The sequence below is a fragment of the Miniopterus schreibersii genome, assembly GCF_964146895.1.
Source record: "Miniopterus schreibersii genome assembly, chromosome: 21".
In the NCBI taxonomy this organism is placed as follows: Eukaryota; Metazoa; Chordata; class Mammalia; order Chiroptera; family Miniopteridae; genus Miniopterus; species Miniopterus schreibersii.
The window spans coordinates 16,136,877-16,159,893 of NC_138123.1; the positions used below are offsets into that span (position 1 = coordinate 16,136,877).

Genomic DNA, 23,017 nt, shown 5'->3' on the forward strand with positions numbered 1-23,017 from the left:
CAGGGAGCATACAGAGGGTAGATGATCAGTGTTTCTCTCTCTCTTTCCCCCTTCCTCCTCTGAGCACATCCTTGGGTCAGGATTAAAGAGTTGGGCTCTGGGGAACTAGGTGATCTGCCATGAAGTGACCACAGCACTTATCTTGCCCCACAGACACATTACCAAGGCACCATTGTGCTGGCCACTGTTAAAGGCGACGTGCATGACATAGGCAAGAACATAGTTGGGGTAGTTCTCAGCTGCAACAATTTTAGGTAAGTTAAGTCCCACTGCTTTCAGCCACTTTCTTTGTAAGTAAAAGCGTTAACAGGATACTTCTTTAGTGGGTGGGAGGGCATGGCAGTGGATGATAGAGGCTATTTTAATGCCTTTTTTTTTTTTTACTGTGTTTTCAAATTTTCTACTGTGAACACACCTTTTCAAATGATATAAGTTAGTAATTATCTGTTGTATGTTCAGTAAAGACAAAAAGAGAAGTAAAAACTACTCAAGCAGGGTCAAAACAGCCAAGAGGCTTCCTGAGAATTGACGTTGGGCCAGAGGCTCTGGTAACCAGAACACTGGCCTCCTGTGCGTGACCAGTGGCACGTGGCACGTGGCATGTTTCCTTTTCCCTCTCAGTGAACCGCTGTGCTTCAGAGCCAAGATCTTACAAGACAGGCTAAACGGAGTTTTATAAGAAGGTTCTGACTGTACAGTTCTTTTTCCTTTGCTTAGACAGGGCCATGCATGCTTCTTGGTGATGAAGCTAGATTGTGGAATGTATACAAGTAAAATCCCTTTCTGACATATCTCATTATAGTGAATAAATATTCAGCACAAAGTTATTTCCTTGTGAGAGCTGATGACCTTTAGTAAGTGTATGTTTTGCTCCAATTTCAACATATTCTTTATAATCAAAAGCCTAACGTAACTAACTAATGCTTTCTCTGGTCCGTGTCCAGCCAACTGTCCTAAGTCATGGGCTTCTTTCCAATGTGCTGTTCTCTCTAGAGGAGAGGGACTTGCTGCAGTGGCAGCTGGGCCTGTGGAGTTCTCTTCTGCTGTCAGTGACAGTTATCCTCAATGCCCCCTCTCTCCTCTCAACACGTTTCTCCACCTCTGCATTCAAGGCTGATTAAATGCAGCTAAGAACCACTCGGGAAGGCTGGAGGTGGGGGAGCCATGTCAGGATGGCTCCTTTCCCCTCTCTCCTCACAAGTACTTCTGTTTGCCTGCTTACTCATTGTCAAGACACCTTTTCTCCTGGTCCTGGAAGTGAGGAACTTTCCTGGGAATGTATTTATATATTTTTAAGAGATAAACTTATTGGAAAGCCAGTGGGGGTTGTTGTAATGAGATTTTGCCTATAGAATAAGTATTTGGATAAGGTGTTTGCCTCCTAAAATCTACAAGAAATTTCTGCTCTTTGGTTTCGATGTGATTTTATCACAATTAGTTAAAATTCAGTTCAGCTAATTAAAAATGCTTGTAGATAATCTGCTATGTGCCATGCATTGTACTTGAGACACCAAAATGATTTTGTTGACATTCAAGGAGTTTATTGTTTATCAGGCTAAATAGCCAGGTACATATGCAACTGTGATAATGGGACAAGAACTGTTGAAAAGGTGACTTTGTAGGTATACTTTATAGCATTCTTGAGATATCATTGTTCTATGTTTATCATTTTTTACTTTGAACAATGAATAAGTAGCTGAGAGACTCATACTAGGAATATTTTCCTCCAGTAATGGTATTTTAAGAGGCCAGGGAGAGCTAAGAGCTCAGTGTTTCTCGGCGGGGGGTGGAGGGGTGTCAGCAGCTGTAAAAGCCTGCTTGTTAAACCCTGGCTTTCTCCAGCATGTCCAGCCCCTCCATCTCGTGCATGGAAGGTCTGCTTCTCTTTGCTAGTAAGTCAACTGGAGAAACATCTGCTGATGAAACTCTAATTCTTTCTTTTGCAAAAATATGAGGGAATGTGCAAACTCTGTCAGGTCAGAAACCCTTTTGGGTCTTGTGTCTTAGAACAGTGGACTCCTGGCGTTGGTGAGTTTGGTTTTGTAGCGTCAGCTAGTGGACAAGTGTCCTGGAGATGGGCCTTGTGTAGTTAAGTGTATTCTGAGCATCGATGTTCTAGGTTGGGTGCTTGGGCGAATCACTGAGCTAGTGAGTGAGTCTAGCTAACCACCCAGGACCAAGCCCAGTGAGCCTTTCTCGTTCCTGGTTTCTGTCCCTGGTGCAGTGAATCTCATGAAATGATAAAGTGTTTTCTTTGTGGGGAACAAGTAAAGGGGACTAAAAGCGATAGTGCCGTCTGAACAGAAACACGTTTTCCATGGGATGATGCAGCAGAGCCTGTGATGTGCCACTAGCCTCATAATAGAAAAGCCTTTCAAAGTGAGAAGCAGCAGGCATTTATTGAGATCAAAAAGAAGAGCTATTCTGGAATCCTTAATTTAGGCAGAAGCCCAAATAACTCCAATCTGGAGACGAACACAAAGGGAATCTATGAGGATGGGGAACAGTTACATCCATAGAAGGAAGGCATTTCTGTTGGTGCAGATAGCACAGTGACCGTAATTCTAGACACGTTTTTAATTTCTAGTTCAGGAATCATTAGTCCAGTAGTCAGAATATCTGTTTTTTTATTACACTCGCAAACAGTTCTTTGGGAAACAAAGTTCCTTAGGCCCAGTCCAGAGGTTATTTTGACGTTTTAACTTTCCAAAGGTTTGAGGCCTAAGTCGTGCAAGGCGGCTCCTTCGTGCTGGCAGCTCGGGCTCCCTTTTAAAGGGGCTCCAATTATGTTGTCGTTTACCTGTGCAGTACAGTTTGAGAATCTGAGTAGACCTAAGGATGTATTTACCTAGAATCTAGTACTACTAATGTTTGTTGACAGCTTCACAGTTTATATAGAGCTTTTATAGAACTTTTTTTTCTTTTACTGATTTTTTAAAAATTTATTTCATCCTTTCTTTTGTTTTTAATGGTTTTGATCCTGCTCTGTGTGCCTCAGTTATTGTATCTCTCATTTAACACATGAGAAAACTGCGGCTTCGTGAAGTTAAGTGATTTCTTCATGGGCACTCAGCACATGGCAGACCTTACGCAGGGCTTCTGATTCCAAAAGTCAAGACTGCTGTGTCCATTTACCTTCTAAGATTTATTTCAATTATAAAGTTAAATTACTTAAATTGTAATGTCTAATATTAATATTCTAGTTAAATTCCTCTTAAGTTATTTAGAATATTTTATTGATCAGATATTTGATTACACAAAAGTAGATTTCAGATATACTTTAATAATAATTGTATAAAGATAAATGGGACCTCTTTCCATTTAACAGATAATGCACACTCTTGTGTAAGAAAAAGTAGTATATATCAACAGAAATTTTAAAATTAGATATTGTACATCTGGCACTTTAAAATAATGAGGCATGTTTATAGTTTAAGTAGTGGTTCTTAATATAACTGCCTAATATGGGTAAAAAGTAAGCAAGATAGAGCTAAGAATGAAATGCTTTGAAACTGTATCATCATGTTACTGTGTTTAGCTGAGTGAGGAAAATGACTGTATCTGAGTCAAGGGCGCACTGGTCCAGCCTCTCCTACACACCTCACATGCTCACGTGCTCACTTGATAGTTACTCAGAGGCTATCAGCTTAATATATGTGAGTGTGTGTATACATATGTATATTATGTATTATATAGATATAGTTTTCTATTGTTACTGAGATACAATTGACATATAACATTGCGCAATTAAGGTGTACAAGGTGTTGATTCGATGCACTTATATATTGTGATAAAGTGTTAGCTAATACCTCCATCATGTCACATCATTCCCATGTCTTTTTCTATTGAGGACATTTAAGATATACTCTCTTAACACTTTCAAGTATGTCATACAGTATTGTTAGCTGTACTTACAGTGCTGTGAATTAATCACCAGAATTCACTCATCTGCTACGTGGAAGTTTATACCTTTGATGAACATCTCACTATCTTCACCACTCTCCAGCCCCTGGTAGCCACCATTCCTTCTGGAGAGGAAAAGGGACCTTATAATAATATTTATTTTCTAAATTATATGTATTTTTAAATAGTATTGGATGCCTTTGCTGAAGCCTTTAGTGCAGCTTACATTGTTTTTCTGAATTAGCCCAAATTAAATGCTTGTTATTACAGTTCTGTTATAAATAAGCACTTTAGAAAGATGATTGTAAAATCAACACTTTTTGATAACATTCATTTTTATTCTCTTTAACCTCTCACGTGGCAAAATGTAGGCCTATGTGTAAGAAAAGGCCTACAGACAACAGACATGGGGTATAGCTCAAAGTGAAAAGGGAAACCAGGGGAGATGGAGCTGTATGTGGGGAGGCAGGAAGTTGTAGTGGAGGTGAGAGAAAGTGGGAAGGGTGGCGGGCAGAATCGCCGCAGCCCAAATAGCGCAGTGGGTGTGGGACCCACGCTTTCCTCTCCAAGCTTCAGATCCTTTCCCTCAGCCAGACCTCCCCAGGGCCAGCTAGTTCAGGATTTGCCACTGAATTGTTTACTTAAAAATGGTTAAAAAGGCAAATTGTAAATATTATATATTTGTAATATCCCAAAAGCTATTGAACTCTATACTTTCAATGGGCTCATTTTATGCTATGTGAATTACATATCAGTAAAGCTGCTTATAAAAGCTTAGCATAGTGCCTGGCATACGGTTAAATGCTCAATAAATGGTTGTTGTACTGTGTTGTCGGTATTTAGTGAGCATTTCAGTGGGATTCCAGTTTACATCAGTGCAGTGTTTGATGGCTAAATAAAACTGTTAATTTCAGCCTTGTTGCTAATGCATTCTCTAATTTTCTCCTGTCCCGTTTCTGTCCCTCAGAGTTATTGACCTAGGAGTCATGACTCCCTGTGATAAGATCCTGAAAGCAGCTCTGGACCACAAAGCAGGTACCATGCAACTGGGCTTCTGGGTGTTTCCCTCAGTGTCTGTCTGACTAGTTTGCCTCAACACAGGTGGGACCAGTGGGAAGTTCAGACAGTGAGGTGCCAGCTCCTACGAAGGGGCTGCTTTCAGTGCCATTTATAATGGGGGTTGGAGAGGTGAATAGGGAGCGTGGAACCCCTGTGTAGCTCTGAAGGTGGGGAATGGGACAGCCTTCTTAGGAGAATGGTATGTATTAGACCGTGTTCTCTGCATGACTGTTCTCTTCACACTGTGTGACACGTCTAGTCTGGGACGTCACAGCAAATAGTATATTCTATCACCAATACTGTGGGAGCACATTGCAACTCTAACTCACACACCATATTTACTACTCAAGCAAACAATAACTCGAAACCCCCACTTAGAACAGGTGTCTTAGAATTAGAAATGGGGAACTTGTATTACATCTCATGGTCTTTATTGCAAAAGTTTTTAAATGAGTCTTCATGCTTTTCCCCCTTTTCTGTCACCCTTCTGATTTGCACTTTTTTTCTTTTTTTAAATAATAGACATAATTGGCCTGTCGGGACTCATCACTCCTTCCCTGGATGAAATGATATTTGTTGCCAAGGAAATGGAGAGACTGGCCATAAAGATCCCGTTGTTGATTGGAGGGGCAACTACTTCGCGGTAAGTCTGCTCAGGAGCTTGGTGCTTCTCTGCACATTCTAGAAGTGCCAGTGTTTGAAGACGGTGATAGACCTGGGTGGTTTTTCTCAGTGTGTCCTGATACATTGTCTCCTCATGTGTAAGCACGTGCACTTCCTGCCAGGACGCTTTTGGACGCTGCAAAAGGCCCTTTGCCTTTCTTTGGAGTCCTTTAGCTGTAGTAGTCCTTTTCTCAACCCGCTCACCTGCCATTCCGTTCCTGAGATTTGTAATGAACGCTTACTCCTCTCAGAATCAAACTAAGTGGAGAAGCTGTGTTTTATAACAAAGACGTGGCTTGAACTTCAGCCACTCAGTCATGAAGCAGGTGTCTGAATAATTACAGGTTCCCTCGATGAAACTCCAACCTTGTGATAGTTGAGACAGAAAGCGAGAATGAACCAAGGCCTTACTTTGGAACGTTGTTTTTGAAAGGGGGAAAGCTTGGGTTAAACAACTTAAATAGGAGGAAGTTCAGATTTGGTCACATGATCATTATTCAGGTTGTCAGATTTTACCTGGGTCATGATCATAATGATATTTCGTGAGAAATGTGTTAATTATGTATATTAGACTTTTAATGACACTTCATTATGCCCCATACATTCACTTTGTCAGGGAATAATGCCCAGTGGAGCATGGAACTTGACAATCCCACAAAGCATGCAGTTTATTTTTCTGATACAAAAATATACTAGAGGCCTGGTCAGAGATACATACTCCAGACTTCCTTTTGCACTGGAAACAACTGCATGTTAAGTCATTTGCATTAGCCAGGGTTCTCCAGAGAAAAACACACTCACACACATAGAGGGAGAGGGATTGATTTTAGGAATTGGCTCATGAGATTATGGGAGCTGCTAAGTGTGAAATCTTCAGGGAAGGTGGGGGCTGAAGACCAGGCAGGAGCTGATGTGCCAGCATTAAGTCCAAAGGCATCTGGAGGCAGATGTCCTTCTTCGGGCACCTCGGTCTTTTCTCTTACAGTCTTTAACTGACTGGATGAGTCCCACCCACATTGTGGAAGGTAATCTTGAGTGTTATATGTCATTTATTCAGTGATCGCTTTCCATACTTGAGGACTCAATAGTGTTGACTATTGCTCTGCACATTAGAAACAGGGCTTATTTTTTCACGAAGGACTTATCCTCTAGGACATGTGGCAGGTGTCCTCCAGGGATGTGACCGACCACTGATGACTGGGTTTTTGCTGAGCATGGTCTTGGAAAACTAATGCTGTGACTATTTATTAGCTTAGTAAAGAGAATGGTAACAGAATTTATAGATTATTGTCAGAATGAAATACCTTTTAAAACCATGGTTGTAAAATAAAAAAATAAATGAGCAGATATAATGAAATGCATTATGAGTTATGCAAATGTGATGCTGGTTTCAAAGTGAGAACCATTTTATATGGTAGGACACTACACTCAGAAGTCCAAGATTAGGAAACCACATTGCTACTTGTGCAAATTGGAACATTTCCAAATAGTCCATTCTTTTATATCTCTTACCAAGTGAGATTCATCAGTTAAGGAGGTTTTTAAAAAACACATTCAGAAGCAGCATGGCTAGCCTCTCAAAATATATCATTGGCAAAATTAGCCATAAATGACTCTTAACAACTCTAACCTGATAGATCAAATCAGAAATCACCCACCGTCTCCATACTATTGCGAATCGCTGTTTGTATTGTCTGGGGGACTGTGACTGTGTTCCTACTTGAAGGCAGACAGCTGGGACCCGGGACCCTGCAGGTTTCTTCCAGCTCTATGGTGCTTTGTCTCTGCATGAGCTCTGCCCTTTCTGGTTCTGTTCTCTTCCATGCCTGTTGCAGTTTCTGGAAAATAAAAGCCAATCGCAGTCCTTCCAGGAACCATCCCCTTCTCCATTGTGGTGTTCGCTCAGCCTTTGAAAAATAGACTCTCCTGCAACCTCCAAGAAAACTTCATTGTAAATTCCCAGTACTGACTCCATTCAAAAGTAGTGACAGTGGGTGTCTCGGACCTGGAGTCTCACTCAGCAAGCCCTTTTATTTAAGGGAGCACTCACCGAGGTCTACCAGTCATACCGAAAAGCACACACAGCCTGAGTAATTTTTATAAAAATGAATCCACACCTGTAATCAGCCCAGATTAAGAAGTATAACATTAATGGCGCCAGGAACTTCACTGGGTCCCTTCCCAGTGGCAGTGACCACTGTTCTGTCTGTCACAACGGGCTGGCTTCACCTGCCTTCCAGCTCTGGTCCTGTTGCGTGCGCCCCTCTGTGTCTGCTGCTGCTCAGCATGCTGTCTGAGGCCCAGACTCGTCATTACAGTAGTCGCCTTTCCCTGCTGTGGTGAAGTGTTCCGTCGTATAACAGACTATGGTTTCTTTATATCCACGCTGCTGTTGGTGGACACTGCTGGTTTTTACAGTTAGGGGCTATTACACAGAATGCTGCCATGTCTGTGTTTCTGTCCTGAAGCAAACTTACTGGATCATAAGATCCACGTGTGGCTGTCTGCATCATGTACTGCTAGGTGCTTTCCACAGTGGTTGTGTTAATTCATACATCCCACCAGCAGATATGAGATTTCCACTTCGTGCATTTTCATGTGTGTGTAGTAGATGTGGTTCCACTTTTACTCCCTGCTGACGGATGCTGGGTGCCTTTCATGTGTCATTGACATCTGGATGTGCTCTTTAAGTTGGGTATTCTGCCTTTTTTCTTAATGATTCGCATGCACTCGCTACTAATATTATATATAAGTGCCTTATGAGAAATGCATTTTACAGCCCGGCCAGGCGTGGCTCAGTGGTTGAGCATCGATCTAGGATCCAGGCGATCGGGGTTCGATTCCTGGTCAGGGCACATGCCTGGGTTGTGGGCTGCAGCTGATCAATGACTCTTTCCTCATTGATGTTTCTCTCTCTCTCCCTCTTCGTTCCTTTCTCTGAAATCAATAAAGATATATTAAAAAAAAAAAAAAAGAAATACATTTTACAAATAGATTCTTTTTTTAAAATATATTTTTATTGATTTCAGAGAAAGGAAGGGAGAGAGAGACAGAGAGAGAGAGAGAGAAACATCAATGATGAGAGAGTCATTGATCGGCTGCCTCCTGCATGCCCCCTGCTGGGGACCGAGTCCACAACCCCGGCATGTGCCCTGACTGGGAATGGAACCGTGACCTTCCTAGTTCATAGGTCGATGTTCAACCACTGAGCCACGCCAGCTGGGCAAATAAATTCTTTCAATATGGCTTGCTTTTGCTGCTTAGTGGTATTTTTGGGTAACAAAAGTTTTAATTTTTATGACGTCTGTTTTGTCAGTCTCCTGCTTTATGATTCGTGCTTTTTGCATCTGTGTAAGAAATCTCTCTACTAGCAGAGACAGCCTTGCTAGAAAGCTTTCAGGAGTTTGAATGCCTCAGAAGCCCCCTAAGCTCCTTGTTAATACCTCCTACAGGCCTACTGGGGACCCAGCAGTGTTCCAGATCTTTCCTCTGCAGGTGGCAGGTCAGGACATCCAGGATGTCATGAGAACAGACCTCTGAGGGGCCATAGCATGGCTTTTCCAGACCTCAGTGGCCTGCAGTAGATTTAGAACTGTCTCCCCAAGACACTCAGAATGAGGCTTAAGGCTGTCTAATGGGTGGGTCCTTGGAGAGGTCAAAAGGATTATACAGACTTATGGTGGAAATATGCTTGGAGTGTCCCTTTTTAATCTGTAGCTGTGAGAGAACAGAAAACCGAATGTTCTCCTGTGTATAACACAGGTGCTTTGGGTATCACAGACTAGAAATGACTTCATGGAAATCTGGTCCTGTCATCCGCACAACTTCTCTAGGGCACAAGTCTGGCAGTTAGCTCTCAGTTTTTAGCTGTTTTAAAGCCGTTGCTGTAAAGTATCTTCTTTAGTGTGTGAGTAATGAAGAATTTGATGCGGTCCCATCACTCAAAGCTGGAGGTAACTTGCTGACTTTTTTTTAAAACTGTTAAGAAGTAAGGGTACTGACACAGCAGGGGAGCTTAAGCTCAGGCCTGTGTACAAGATTCCACGGGATGAATTTTATATGCTGGGTTTACTCCTGGTTGCAGCTTTATTTTCCCATCTCTCATTTTTCTCATTACATTTTAGGTTTGGTCATGCTGCATTTATGCAAAACACTAGGTTAATTCTGGGACAGGATATGACCTGAAATAAATGTTTGGAGCGCTTGTTTTTTTTCCTTCAGATTTGAAGATCTTCTAAGGTTAACGCCTTAGAAGGCGTTACTACTAAGGCTTATGTGGCAAGTATAGGAGATGAGCACTTAAATCCGAAGAGCTGATGGGGGACTTAGCAGAGATGGGCTTCCTAGTGAGCCTCAGCATCTAGTTCCTTGCTCTTGGTGTGTGGGAAGCAGCGGAGAGATCCCCGGGCCTTGTCATTTTTCAGACTCCAGGATGGAGCTCTTATCCAGCTGGACAAGCCAGCACGAATGGCAGCTCAGAGGAAGCGGTGTCTCCCTGCCCGGCGGGGCTCTGTGGTTAGAGCGTCAGCCTGCAAACCGAAGGGACATGGCTTCAGTTCTGGTCAAGGGCACATACGTGGCTGCAGGTTCATTCCCCAGCCCTGTTGGCCACGTGCAGGGCAGCCAGCCGATGTGCCTCTGTCACCTGGATGTTTCTCTCTCTGCCCCTCCCTCCCACTCTGTTCCTCCCTCTCTTCCTGAAAGAAAGATTTCAGTGGAAAAACATCCTCCCGTGAGGATTAACCAAAAAACGAAGGAGGAGGGAGCAGTGTCTTCCTGTTTTATCAGGAAACCAAAACACTTGCTGGCCGAGCAGGCTCAAATTTCATGCCTGTGCTCACCTGGCTTTGTCAGTTTTATGTTGGAAAGCAGCGCTGTGCTTTTTATTTTCTTATTTAAGTAGTGGAACCTGTCCTTGCTTCTCGGGGCCCTGGCCTGGGGATCCTCAACGAGAGAACGGCCAGAGCTGCACTGAGGGCCCTTGGATGCTTCATAAATATTAATCATGTTGACTTAAAATTGTACTGATTCTCTTGAAGAGAAATGTCATCTGAGTACATCAGGCCTAAAGGAGCCCTTCCTGGAGGCCCCGCATGAAGAGCCTATGCTGAGGCTCTGTGAGTTCATGGAGCTGGCTGACTGGAGGGGGAAGCAAGCAGATCTGACTGTGCTCTGCTCTGAGAGTGGAAGCGGCTCCTTCTTTCTAACACCTTCTGCTGTTTGAAGGTCTCCCCTCGCAGATACATAGGTGTCTTGAAGTCTTTGGTCCTTGAGCACACAGTGGGCAGGGAGTTCACACAGTGGTGGTCTGGGGGTCGTGGTCAGGTGCCCTGCTGCTCTGCGCCCCAATCTGCCCGTCTCACACTGACGTCTCCGGCCTGCACTTGCTCTTTTTAGCTCAGTTATTGTGGCTCACTGCTTTCGTCCTTGCTTACCGCTTACCGCTTATGCTTAGAAAGGGGTCAGGTGCTGGTCTTGGAGGAATGTTTAGTGCCTTCCCCTGAGAAGCCAATGAAAAACACACCTATTGCACCTTTAACATTCCCTTGGTTTTTAAAGACCACCTCAGTGATCCACACTTACTAGAACATGTCAAACAACTCAGAGGGATGAAAGTAAAATTTAGTATCTTCCTTCCCACCTTCAGCCCCACCTCTCACCTCCACGTAACCAGTGTTGACATTTTGATGTTTACCTGTCTGTTTTTTCTAAATATACAAAAATGTATATATATATAAGGTTGGTTTGTTTTTAAAAAAAATAGAATTGTATTAAACATACTGTTCTGCTAGTTTGTTTTTTTCTCACATACTAACACATTCTAGACATCTTTCCAAATAAAATATATTTTAGTTGAGGGGAGAGAGTATGGAAGTATCTGCCTGGAGCGGAGTGCTGCTGGTTTAGGGGGAAGGGGGAGAAAAGGGAGAGCACTGCTTACCTACTGGCCTGCTCTTGCCACCAATTAGGCCAAGTTTCAGGGCCCTGTTTAAGGCTGTGAGAGAGGGTGATGCATTTTCAGTTCTTGCTTGACTGTGTTCTATATTAAACAAAATAGCATATATGTAGCCTGTGCTGTCGCCTAAACATTCAGCAATAGGCAGTTTGTTTTGCACTGCAGTTACTTAGGTAGTTTTAAGAATTAAAGGGCGTTTGCTCCATGGTAAGGATTTGGGGCTGAGCCAATGTTACGAGATATTTTTGTTGCTTTTGCCTCTCTGTTATTTGTGTTGGATTTACTTAGGGCCTGAGATTCCTTACTACAGGTACAAGGTGGAGTTGGGCCAGGCACAGTGGTGCAGCCCCAGAGTGTGGGTGTCCTGCCTGGTGTCTGCTCCCAGCACCCTGGCTGGGGCCACAGCTTACTTGGAGGAAGAAACTCAGCTTAGTTCAGACAGGCTGCTAATGTGCGCGAGGCCGTGCACCCGTCCCTGCTGGCAGAGGGCTGAGGACAGAGCCCTTCTTGTTGTCACAGGCTTCTTTAGAGCCTGCACCAGCAGATCCCTCTCTTTTCCCCATCTCAGGGTCAGGAGAAAGTCATTCTTGTTTTACAAGGGAAATTTGAAGTTCAGAATGTGGGGGTAACTTGACATGTTTCTCTGGAGAGCACTGTAGACACGCATTACCTCTGACAGTTCCCAACAGGAGCTCAGTGGGGGTATCAGCACTGATGGATGTGTCTGTCTTCTGACCTCTCTTTTCAGGACTCACACGGCAGTTAAAATCGCCCCCAGGTACAGTGCACCTGTGATCCACGTCCTGGACGCATCCAAGAGCGTGGTGGTGGTGAGTGTGGGGCCTCACCCCCTCGGTGTGTTGTGAAGAGAGGACAGAGAGCATTGAGGGTCAGGCCTGTTGCTCAACATCTATTTATTTTTATTCAATCCTACTAAAAAATGTGCAGGAGCAGCCTGTGGCTTCTGATGGTGTCACTGCCATTGTGTGCGTTGCTGGCGGGGGCAATGAGTGTGCCCTGGACTTCCAAAGTCCACTTTCTGAACTGCCAACAGGAGTGCTGGTCTCTGTAACAAGAATGGTGGGACGAAAACACCTTTGACCTGGACGCTGACCCAGGCAGAGATCTCGGCCATTTAGAAATATTTACAGACATGGATGTACACTTTCTTAACTCCGTGCCAGAGCTAAAGGAATGTAGACTTTTTTAAATGACTTGTTTCCAGATCAAAAAACAGTTAACCATGCCCTGGCTGGTGTGGCTCAGTTGGGTGTCATCCGGGCACTGGAAGGTTGCTGGTTCAATCCCCGGTCAGGGCACATGCCTGGGTTACGAGCTCGATCCCTGGTGGAGGGCAAGCAGGAGGCAGCGGTTGATGTTTTACTCTCACATTGATGTTTCTTTCTCCTACTCCTTTCCTCTCTCTCTAAAATCAATAAAAGTATTTTTTTAAAAAACAAAAACATATAACCTGGAATGGCCAGGTGACCCTACCCAAAGACAAAAGTAATTTACTTGATGTCCAAAACACAGTATTATAGTTTCTTTCTCAGTGAATGCAGCCAGCAGCTCGCCTCAGCTCACCTGTGTCTCCTGCTTTCCTTCAGCAGCGCAGCCTCTGCTCTCACTTGCTGCAGCGTTTACCCTTTTCACTGAATGACAGGCTAGCATGGCTGGGAGGGGCGGGGTGGCTCTGCGTCCAGGGGTCCCCGGGTTTGTGTTAGCCACCGAAGCCTTGTTCCCAAGGGACCTCTCAGCTGTGGAGTCAGTGTGGCACAAACAACGGCAGCCCTTCCGTCCTTCATCCCATTCCCAGTTCTCGTTGAAGGAGCACAGTTCACAAACCACTGGTCTAGTCCAACCTCCCCATCTCACAGGGGAGGGAAGTTCCTGAGCGTCTGGTGCTGTGTGAGGCCACAGCCAGGACTAGGGTGACCACATTTCTGAGCCATTTTTCAAAGGAGTTCTTTCAGACCTGTGAATTCATCTCTTTGAAAGTTGTACAACAATCACTAAGGTCATTACAAGCTTACCGTGTGCCAGGCGCTGTGCTAAGTACTTTGCCCAGGTTCCTTATTTAATCCTCACGAGGTGGGTACCTTCGTTGTCCCCATTTCACAGATGAGGAAACAGGACGAGGAGCTTAGTGACTCTCGAGGCCACGTATCCATGAGGCGGCATGGCGGGTTTGATGCAGGTGGTCGTGCCCCATCTACTTTAATACGTTGTTGTTTTTTAATTGATTATTTTAGAGAGGAAGGGAGAGGGAGAAACCGATGAGAGAGGAACATCGGTCAGCTGCCTCCTGCACGCCTCCTACTAGGGATCAGGCTGCAACCCGGCTCGTGCCCTGACCAGGAATCAAACCAGTGACTCTTGGGTAATGAGCCCCCCCGCTGGGCATGTGCTACTCTAACCTTGTTCCCACTACCATGTAACGGTTCTTGAAGTCAGGCTGGAGCTGTAAAGTTATGGTTTCTTTTGCCATCGACGTGGACAATATGCAAATGCGCCTCGTTTCTGTAACTCAGCTTTAAACAGTTGTCTGTGCTTTATATTTGGATTGTGCTTCAGAAGGAGCATATATCAGGTCCGTGGCTGAGTAACCAGTAGGCCTCTTTTTAAGGCTGTAGCATTTTCAAATGCTAATGAATGGCCTGAATGTCTCCCATCTGCAGGCCAGGCCGTTGGACCTCTCCAAGCACAGTGATGCCACTGCCCCTGCCCCTGCATTAGGGGAAGGACTTTAGCCAGCAAGGGATGGGCCCCTTGGTTCCATTTTGAGGACAGACTCCTTCACATCTTGAAGAGCTACAGCGGCGTGGGCCCCCTGAGAGCCGGCAGAGGATGGCACACGGGCATTTGTGCTCGTTACTGTTCAGGCCAGCGGGTGCCACAGTGGTTAGCTCTTCTCACATACTACACAGAAACAGCCACCTTTTGAAATTATTCAAACAAGTCTGATGATGAGTCATTTGGGTGATTGCTGATGAGTTTTCAGGAGCCCCTGGAATAGCTGTCTAGGTTGACTGTCAGTTCCGAGCCCTGATCTAAGTGCAGTGAGCGTGGCACAGGCCCTGCTCTGCGTGATTGTCCCATGCACTTGAAAGATTCTGAAGCGTGGCAACTACCTAATAGTTGGATATTTAAACCTGAGGATGCCCCTTGCTTTCTTTCCTTTGTTTTTAAAATTAAAAACAAGGTGCCAGTATTTAGTTCCTTTTAATTATAAAATATATTTTCAACAGATTTCCTCTTATTGTGCTGCTTATTAACATAAAAAACTTAAAAAGGGAAAAGAAAAACTGTACCCTATCTGAGAGGCTGGCATGAAAATATGCAATGGGCTGATTTTATGGAGGAAGAATCACATAGGGTCGCCCATATAATTGGCCATGAACTTCTCCTCAGTGACAGACCAGACTAGGCAAGTGAGGGGCTTGTCACTGTGCTCTGGCAGCAGAGGCTCTTTGGGGGCGTGGAGGTACCTACAAACTAGCAATAGCTTCTGTCTGCCCAATGTACCTGTGTCAGATACTGTCAAGTTCTTTGGATGTTAGGGTTTTGTTATCTCAGCGTTTAAAACATGGCAGGATGCGTGCACATACTGGGCGGGGGGGGGGGGGGCTCGGGAGCAGACACCTCCTTACTGTCATTTAGCTCTGCTGAGATGAGAACTCCCCTGGAGGGCTTCATGTAAGGTGGGCAAATACTCGGTGGCGTGAATACCATTTGGAAGCCTATTTTTAGGCTTGCCACCAAGGCCTTTTCTGATTATGTTACTTAATAAAACCATTTGGTTTTATACTAACTCATAGGTGATTGGGTTGTTATTAGAGATACTTAGGAAGTTCATGTAGAATTCTAGACATTTAAAGCTGGGCATCACTTTAGCCATAATCCAGTCTCACCTCCTCAGTTTCAGATGAATTTCCCTGTCTTTTTGTGTGTGAGGAAATTCTGGAGGATCCAGAGATAGGGTGGTGCTAATGCAATCAATAGCAGTCATTTCTTCTTTCTTTGTAAATTTACTTTGTGTTTTGTTGGTAGCTCTTCTACCAAATTGATAATCATCGTCATGGAAAATATTCAGCTGATCCCAGTTTTACAATTTACTGAGTAGCCTCGCATTTATTAGATGATAGGTTTCCTTTCTTATTTTAGCCGAAGCTCACAGTTGACTGGAGATCAGCCTCATTCTTCAGCAAACGTTTAGGAGGATGCACTCACAAGTGCCAGGCGATGAGCTAGAAACGGGCACAGTCCCACCTCAGAGGGCTTGTCCTGCAGTGAGGGAAGTGGGTGCTAGACAGAGACCAAGCCTGTGGTGAGGGCAGTGATGGAGAGATAAGCAGGCTGTCTTTGAAACACTGAAGAAGGCTCCCCAATTAGTGTGTTGTGGGTCCTCAAGACCACCCTCCGTTTCTGTAGCTTGTTAGATACTCAGTCTGGTTTGTTACTGAGAGGATACAGATTAAAGTCAGCAAAGGCAAAAGAGCCATAGAGTAGAATCCAGGAAAGACCAGGCACGAGCTTCCAGGTGTCCTCTCCCCGTGGCATCATGTGGACAGTGCTGAACTGCCACTAGTGGTATGCAACAGCCGGTATGGGGCAGTGCCCATCAGGGAGGCTCACCTGAGCCATGGTCCAGGCTGTTACTGGGATCGGTCATCTGGGCATGCCCGCCCACGGCATGAGCCAGGCCCCCGTACATCACATCATTAGCGTAAACTATCTGCTGTGGACCATGGCTCTAGGTTGACAGACACTCTTATCAGGCAGGATGTTCCAAGAGCCAGGTTTTGTTTTTGTTTTTTAATGTGCAAGATCTGAGTCTCCCAGGCCTACTGAGTTAACCCTTTATTTCACAGCCAGGCAGAAATTAGCAAGGATGATGAAGGGAGAGGAAATGGTGTTAACATGGGAAAGCTTCCTGAAGGAGGTGTCACCAGACCAGTATTGAATGTTTTAACTCCTTTTGCTGCTCTGTGGCTGTTACTGACTTTGATCTTGTGTTTTCAGTGTTCTCAACTGTTAGATGAGAATCTAAAAGACGAGTACTTTGAGGAGATCGCAGAAGAATATGAAGATCTTAGACAGGACCACTATGAGTCTCTCAAGGTAAGTGACAAAACCAGGTCGCAGCTTGTTTTGGTGATAAAACGATCTTACAGTTTTTAATGTGACGTCATGTTTTGAGGAGGGTAAAGGTTTAGGAACATTTTAGAGAAGTCCTGTTTTCTAGTTCACATCAGTTCTTCCATGTCTGGGTTTCCAATAATTTGTGGTTATATTAAAATTAATTTTCTTTATTCCTCCAAACTGCATACTGGGTAGTACACAGTAGGTGTTAGGTGCTGTGCTTGAGCTCCAAGTTATGGGAATGAATAAAATAAGAGCTTGGAGCCAGCAGAGAAATGGGAACTGAAACCATGTGCTGAGAATACTCCACAGGTCCTTGTTCCTGAGGAAATAGTGGGAGAAAGTAAAGACAGGACAGGAGCATTGTGAGCCTCTCTCTATGACTGCCCAGCACTGACCGTGCAGGGTAGTGTTTCCTGTCCCTCCCTCGATGAGCCACAGGGACCCGTGGAGAGTAGAAGTCATTGGGGTATTTATTTCTGGGCATCTTCCTGCTGGGCTTTGTGTCGGGGTACATTTTTGGGGTTGGCTAGGCAGGTAGAATTGAGATAACAAGCATCATGAAGAAAACAGATGTTTCTGAGGTGTTGGCCAGCCCCAGACACCAGTCGGCTCACCTTCTCCTTGGGTTTGCCGACAGTTCTTTAGTTCTTAGTTCTGCCTGCCAGTCCTCGGGGCTGCAGGCAGCAGGCCATTTAACCCACCTTAGGTGTCCTGAAAACAGGCCAGAGACATCGCAGATCAGGCTTCAGGTAAGCCTCATTTTATATATCGGAACTTAGTAGGTATTTATTGAATCTTTACTCTCTAATGTTCTGATGCTGATGTGTAAAGCCTTATTGGATGGAAAAGGAAGAGCATTTTAGGATATGAATTTTTGTTAATAAAAAAAAATTCTTGCAAACTTGTGTACTAGCTTTCTTAGACATACTTTTGCAGTAGCAGCTGAAAACCTAAGAGTCTGACTAAATAACTTATTTTTTTTATAGGAGAGAAGATACTTAACCTTGAGTCAAGCTAGAAAAAACAGTTTCCATATTGACTGGCTGTCCGAGCCTCACCCAGGTCCGTTTGGCTGTTAGGAGTAGAGGAAGGCTGCGGGTGGTGCCTGGGCGGAAGGGCTGCTTGCATTTATTTGGCTACAGAATCAACAGACAGCTAGAGACTCTTAATTGTGTCTAATAATGATTAGTGACAATGATGATTGGAAATATAAGTAAACAGGTACCACGTCTGGAGAAAACACTGTTCTGAGAGGGACCCTCAGGGCTCCAAGTCCCGGACACAGCTCTGTAATGAATGTGCTGTTACCCTGCCCCACGTTCATTGGAGGACACTAAATTTGGGGTAATAGCTTGGGAGGTAGTAGAATAGGCTCTGCTCTTCTTCTAAACCCATACTCTTTCCTCTGGGCTGGGCTGGAGTGCAGCCATTCCTGGAGCCTGCCCAGGGTTCTGTGCCTGAGGTGGCCTGGGTCCCAGGCAGGCCCCTGAGACCTGGATTGTCTGAGTCGAAAATGCCCTCGCCTGGAGCAGACCTTTCAGGCGCTTCAGCAAAGCAGGGTCTCCTGTTTCTTGTCCACTCGCTCTCATCCTCTCTCTGGATGCTTCTCTCTTCGTTTTCTTTATTTGGTTTCCTTCTTTTTGTATTTCTAGCCACCTTGCCTTAAGTTGGTGTTCATGAGGGAATACATGTGGAAGGTGCTTTGATAGGCTCAGAGAGGCATGAGATCACAGGTGCAAAACAGACAGGTGAACAGGGATTGTGTTAAGTCCATACTTTCAAGGTAACAAATCAGCTTTCATTACTCGCGAAATCTGCATTCTGCGCATGCTTAGCAAAGCCGAGAGGGTCAAACAGGAAGTGTGAGCTGAGTGTGGTTCAGCCGGAAGAAAGCAGACGGAGTTGGAAGCCTGGTTCTGACCCCAGCTTAGCTCCTGGCTCTGCACCGTCACGTGGCCTTGAGCATCTTACTGCCACATCTGAGAGTTTCTGATGTTTAAAAAAGGAGTCACTTTATAGAAATGTGAGGGTAAAATATGTGTAAAGCTTTGAAAATTATAGCTCACCATGTTTCAAACTACTATTTTCTCTTTACTTTTCAGCATGAAATTAGAAAAATATTACGAGGAGTTCATTTTAACCAAGTTGACATCTAAACACTCTCAGGGGAAGTAGGCCTCTGCAGCCCATGGCAGCTGTGGACACTTCAAGGGGCTGTTGTACCCCCATTGGGGCTTCTGTCAAACTGGACCTGCTGCCTGAGGGGCAGTGGGGCCCAGAGGGCTGGTCCCCAGACATGTTGTCGCACATGGTACAGTTTTAGGGTCATTGCAGGAAGTCAGTAAAGGGGGAAGGGAGGGCTCTTCTCTCAGACCAGTTCTTTCAGTGACTCTGCAGCCGACGGTTCCTGGCCTTTCCAGGCAGCAGGAAGCGGTCAGGGGACTAGCTGTAGTTTCCTTTTAGTTACTAATCAAAACACAGTGGAGTCTGTGAAGAAAGGCTCGTCCTACATAGCACGAAGATGGCCAGGAGCAGATGGGAGAGTTACTATGGACATGTATGGGAAGGTAGATTTCCAGCCAAAATTAAGTCACTACTGATGCTTTTCCTGTACTTTCACCTCATATTTACTCTCTAATGAGAAAAACACTCTTGAGGCATGTGTGCCCCAGAGCACCTGAGATTGGGGGATAGCACACATTCTCACATCCCTGTTTATAGAGCGGGAAACTGAGGACAGGAGGGCTGGGAAGTGGTGATGGGGTCATCACTGGACCCTGGCCTGCCGCCTCCAGGAGCTTGAGGGTCGCAAGCAGTATTGCTGCTCTTGGTGTCCAGGCAGGCCCAGGGCCACATCTCTCTAATGAACAGTGTCTTGGAATGTTCATGTGTACCAATAGCCACTTAAGAAATAACCTACTCCCCATTTAAAAGAAAGTGGAGGTCCCGTGTGCCCCTCCCTCCCACCCCTGCATGGTCCTGAATTTGATGCCCGCTACCATGGGTTTCCTTATACTTTGACTGTGCACATGTGGCAGTGTGCACATAGTCAAATGATACAGATACTTGTTTTGTGTCTTTAAACTTTATATTCGTGTCTTTCCACAGTAGTCTTTATTTCAGTACTGTACTCATTTGTACATGTGCAGATTAACCAAAGTCTTTTTTCCCGGGCGGGGTGGGGGTGGAAGGGTTGAGGGAAGTTTCCAAGGGTGATGCAGTTACTCAGCTACATAGCTACATGGGAGAGGTTTTATTTAAGATTCGCTGCAGAATGACTCCTTCTCCATGGTAGTTTCAAGTTCCCGTCTTTGTGAAACAACTCCTCTGGGTGATAGAGAGGCAGAGCGTGGGAGCCAGGAGAGCGGGGGAGAGCTGGCCAGGAAGGCCTGTGGTAGCGGCGCTGTGTGCGGGGCACTCAGCCCAGCCCGGCCTTACTGTCGACTGGGTGCTTCTCTCCTGTAGTGAAGCCCACGTTTCTTGGGACTCGGGTCTTTGAAGACTATGACCTGCAGAAGCTGGTGGACTACATCGACTGGAAGCCTTTCTTTGATGTGTGGCAGCTCCGGGGCAAGTACCCGAATCGAGGCTTCCCCAGGATATTTCAGGACAAGACTATTGGTTAGTTCAGTACTTCCTCCTTCTTTCTCTGATAGTGGAGATGTAGTACTGGGACTTGAAAGACAAGAATAGATGGTGAACGGCGGTTTGGATTATGCAGGATACAGTTTATTACCACATAACATAGGATATTGTTTACCTGCTCAGCTCTTTAATGGTTTGTATTTATCAACTGAACTTGACATTTTTTAAATCTGTTCTTTAATAAATGATTGTTGACATCACTTCCATGCCTGGCTCTGCTGGCCCTGGGGATAAAACAGAGAAGACAGTACAATCCCTGGCCCCTGGTACCTGGCTAGCCAGTGCAGCCACAGTGGAGGAGAGCCCAGGCTTCTGTTGACACAAGAAAATGAGATAGACCTCAGCCTGGGAGGTCAGGGGAGGCTTCCTGGAGGAGGTGTTATTTGAACTGATTTTTGAATATTAATTAAGAATTGCTGAGACTGGGACTGGGGAGGAGAGGTAGCATTGAAGAAGAAAAGGACATTCTAGGCAGAGGGGATAGTGTGAAAAGGCACAGACACATAGTGATTTGGGGACTGCAAGTTGTCCCTTGTGCCTGGAGCCTTGATGGGGTAGGGGCATTTGGGGCAATAAGCTAGAGAAGTGGGTGAATCTAACCCCATCCCCAAAACCTACCCCCAGAGACATGGGATCAAATGCTAAGCCATTCAGAGGATTAGGTGATAGAGCCAAGGAGGAGGGGGCCTGACGGAAAGAAGTGTGGGACTAGGGCTAAGAAGAGCCTGAGACACCAGCCCTGCCCGCTTCCCAGAGGGGCCCTGGTGTGTGTGAGGGCTGTGACTCAGTGGCTCTCGGGCTAGCCAGTTCCGCAGGCAGAGAGGAGGTTCTCACCTGAACTGCTCTGGGGTGATCGCAGACAAGCAGGACAGTGACTAAGGGAAAGTGGGACAGGCCATGCCCTTGACAAAGGACTAAAGACCCTGCTGGCCCCTTAGTGGGAGAGGCAGCTCAGTGTCACAAGCAGAGTCAGAAACTGAGAGGAGGCTTCCCAGGGACCAGGCCCAGTGTGCGGGTAAGACCCTCCAGGAGCCCCTGAGCTTCAGCCGTCCAGAGACCGTGCTGAAGCCACTTAAGAGGCGTTGGGGCCACTTGACAACACAACCTGTCCACGTCCCAGAGGTCCCTGTGGGGTCCGTGGCATTGTGCGTGCATGAGGAACATCAGTGACGGAAAGATTTGTCTGCTTTGCTTCCCTCTGTGTGACAGACTGCTCTGAGAGCCACAGGTTTGGCCCCCTGCCTTCGTTAAATGGAAAGTGTAAGCGGTGTGAGCTGGGGAGACAGGCTAGAAGCTGCACTTAGCAGGAACCACCAAACCGCCTGCTGCTTCCCCCTGAGTGGTGCTGATGACAAATACTGAAAAAGTGTTTGAGGGGAAAGATGGGGGAGAAAATGACAGGGGAGGGTAGTGCTTTTAAAGGAAGCATTGCTGGTTATTGGCATCCTTAAGTGAATTCTTACAGTATTTTCCTAATAGGTGAAGAGGCCAAAAAAGTCTATGATGATGCCCAGAATATGCTGAGAGCACTGATTAGTGCGAAGAAACTGCAGGCCAGGGGCGTGGTTGGGTTCTGGCCAGCGCAGAGCGTCCAGGACGACATTCACCTGTACACAGTGGGCTCCGAGCCCCAGGCTGCCCAGCCCATAGCCACCTTTTATGGGCTGAGGCAACAGGTATGGAGAGCTGGGTGGACCGAGACACGCTGCTTCTGCCCTTCGGTGTGAGCACTAGAAGAGTGTAAATAAGAATCAGTACGCCCGAGCTTTGCATAAATGATAGTGCTGCCCCTCCTCACCCCAATGTCTGGTCACAGGCCCGAGCCCGAGGCCTCTGAGGACATGGAGAGAAGGCTGGGCCTCCCAGCCCGGCAGGCAGGCGAGTGGGGTTTGCTGACGTGTGAGGTGATGGATGAGAAGCTCTGTGCTGCCTCGGTGGTCACACACATCAGCTCGTCTACACGCATGTTATTAACGGGCTGATGGCCTCCTCTTTCAAGGGGAGACAGGCAGGAACTAAGCTTTGCTGAATGTGTGCCAGGTGCTTACAGGGCTCTTGATGAACTGTCTTATTTGATTCCCATGGGGCCTTGTTTCAGGCAGTTGTATGTCCATTCTACAGAGGACAAGATGAAGGCTGACGGAGCTTGCTCTGAGTCCACAGTGCAGAGGGGAGAGCCCAGCCTGTCCTTACCCCCGTGGCTGCTCTTTCAGCAGGCTTCTGTCAGCACCATGAGAACAGGCCCCTCTCATATGCCCTCCCCCCACCTTTCAAAATGCACCTCCCTTTAGCTGCTATAAAAAATAGTCTTAATCAAGAATTGGAACCAGAATTCACCAGAGTTATTAACAAAGGGTTGCAGTAAATTATTCTTGCAAAGTTTTGCTACCATTTTAGTCATTTAGAAGTGATAGTGTTGCTTTTAATCATAACCACAGTATAATTCACAATGACAGATGTTTTTACTCTAACAACATCTGAAGAGATTCTTGCGTTGAAGATATTAAACAGCACCAGGAGTAGGTAACTGAGGGCGGCCTCGCCATTACTGTCTGCGCTCAGACTCAGACACCACGAATACAGGGCAGGGTCTGATGTTCAGGTCCAGCCCCTCCTCTCTAGGGAACTGGTGCCTTTTCTTTTCCA

At 45.7% G+C, this 23,017-nt stretch overlaps 1 protein-coding gene across 6 annotated transcripts in view; it reads left to right on the top strand.

Moving 5' to 3' along the window:
• Window positions 1-23,017, top strand: part of MTR (5-methyltetrahydrofolate-homocysteine methyltransferase) — a 94,118-nt gene that overhangs the window by 67,469 nt on the left and 3,632 nt on the right. For all 6 annotated transcript variants that reach the window (XM_081124269.1, XM_081124265.1, XM_081124266.1 and 3 more), the window contains 8 exons: window positions 154-254; window positions 4,871-4,938; window positions 5,485-5,605; window positions 12,330-12,411; window positions 16,604-16,702; window positions 17,713-17,788; window positions 20,192-20,347; window positions 21,851-22,047. In XM_081124269.1, the coding sequence (XP_080980395.1) occupies window positions 154-254; window positions 4,871-4,938; window positions 5,485-5,605; window positions 12,330-12,411; window positions 16,604-16,702; window positions 17,713-17,788; window positions 20,192-20,347; window positions 21,851-22,047 (900 nt within the window). The remainder of the gene's footprint in view (window positions 1-153; window positions 255-4,870; window positions 4,939-5,484; window positions 5,606-12,329; window positions 12,412-16,603; window positions 16,703-17,712; window positions 17,789-20,191; window positions 20,348-21,850; window positions 22,048-23,017) is intronic.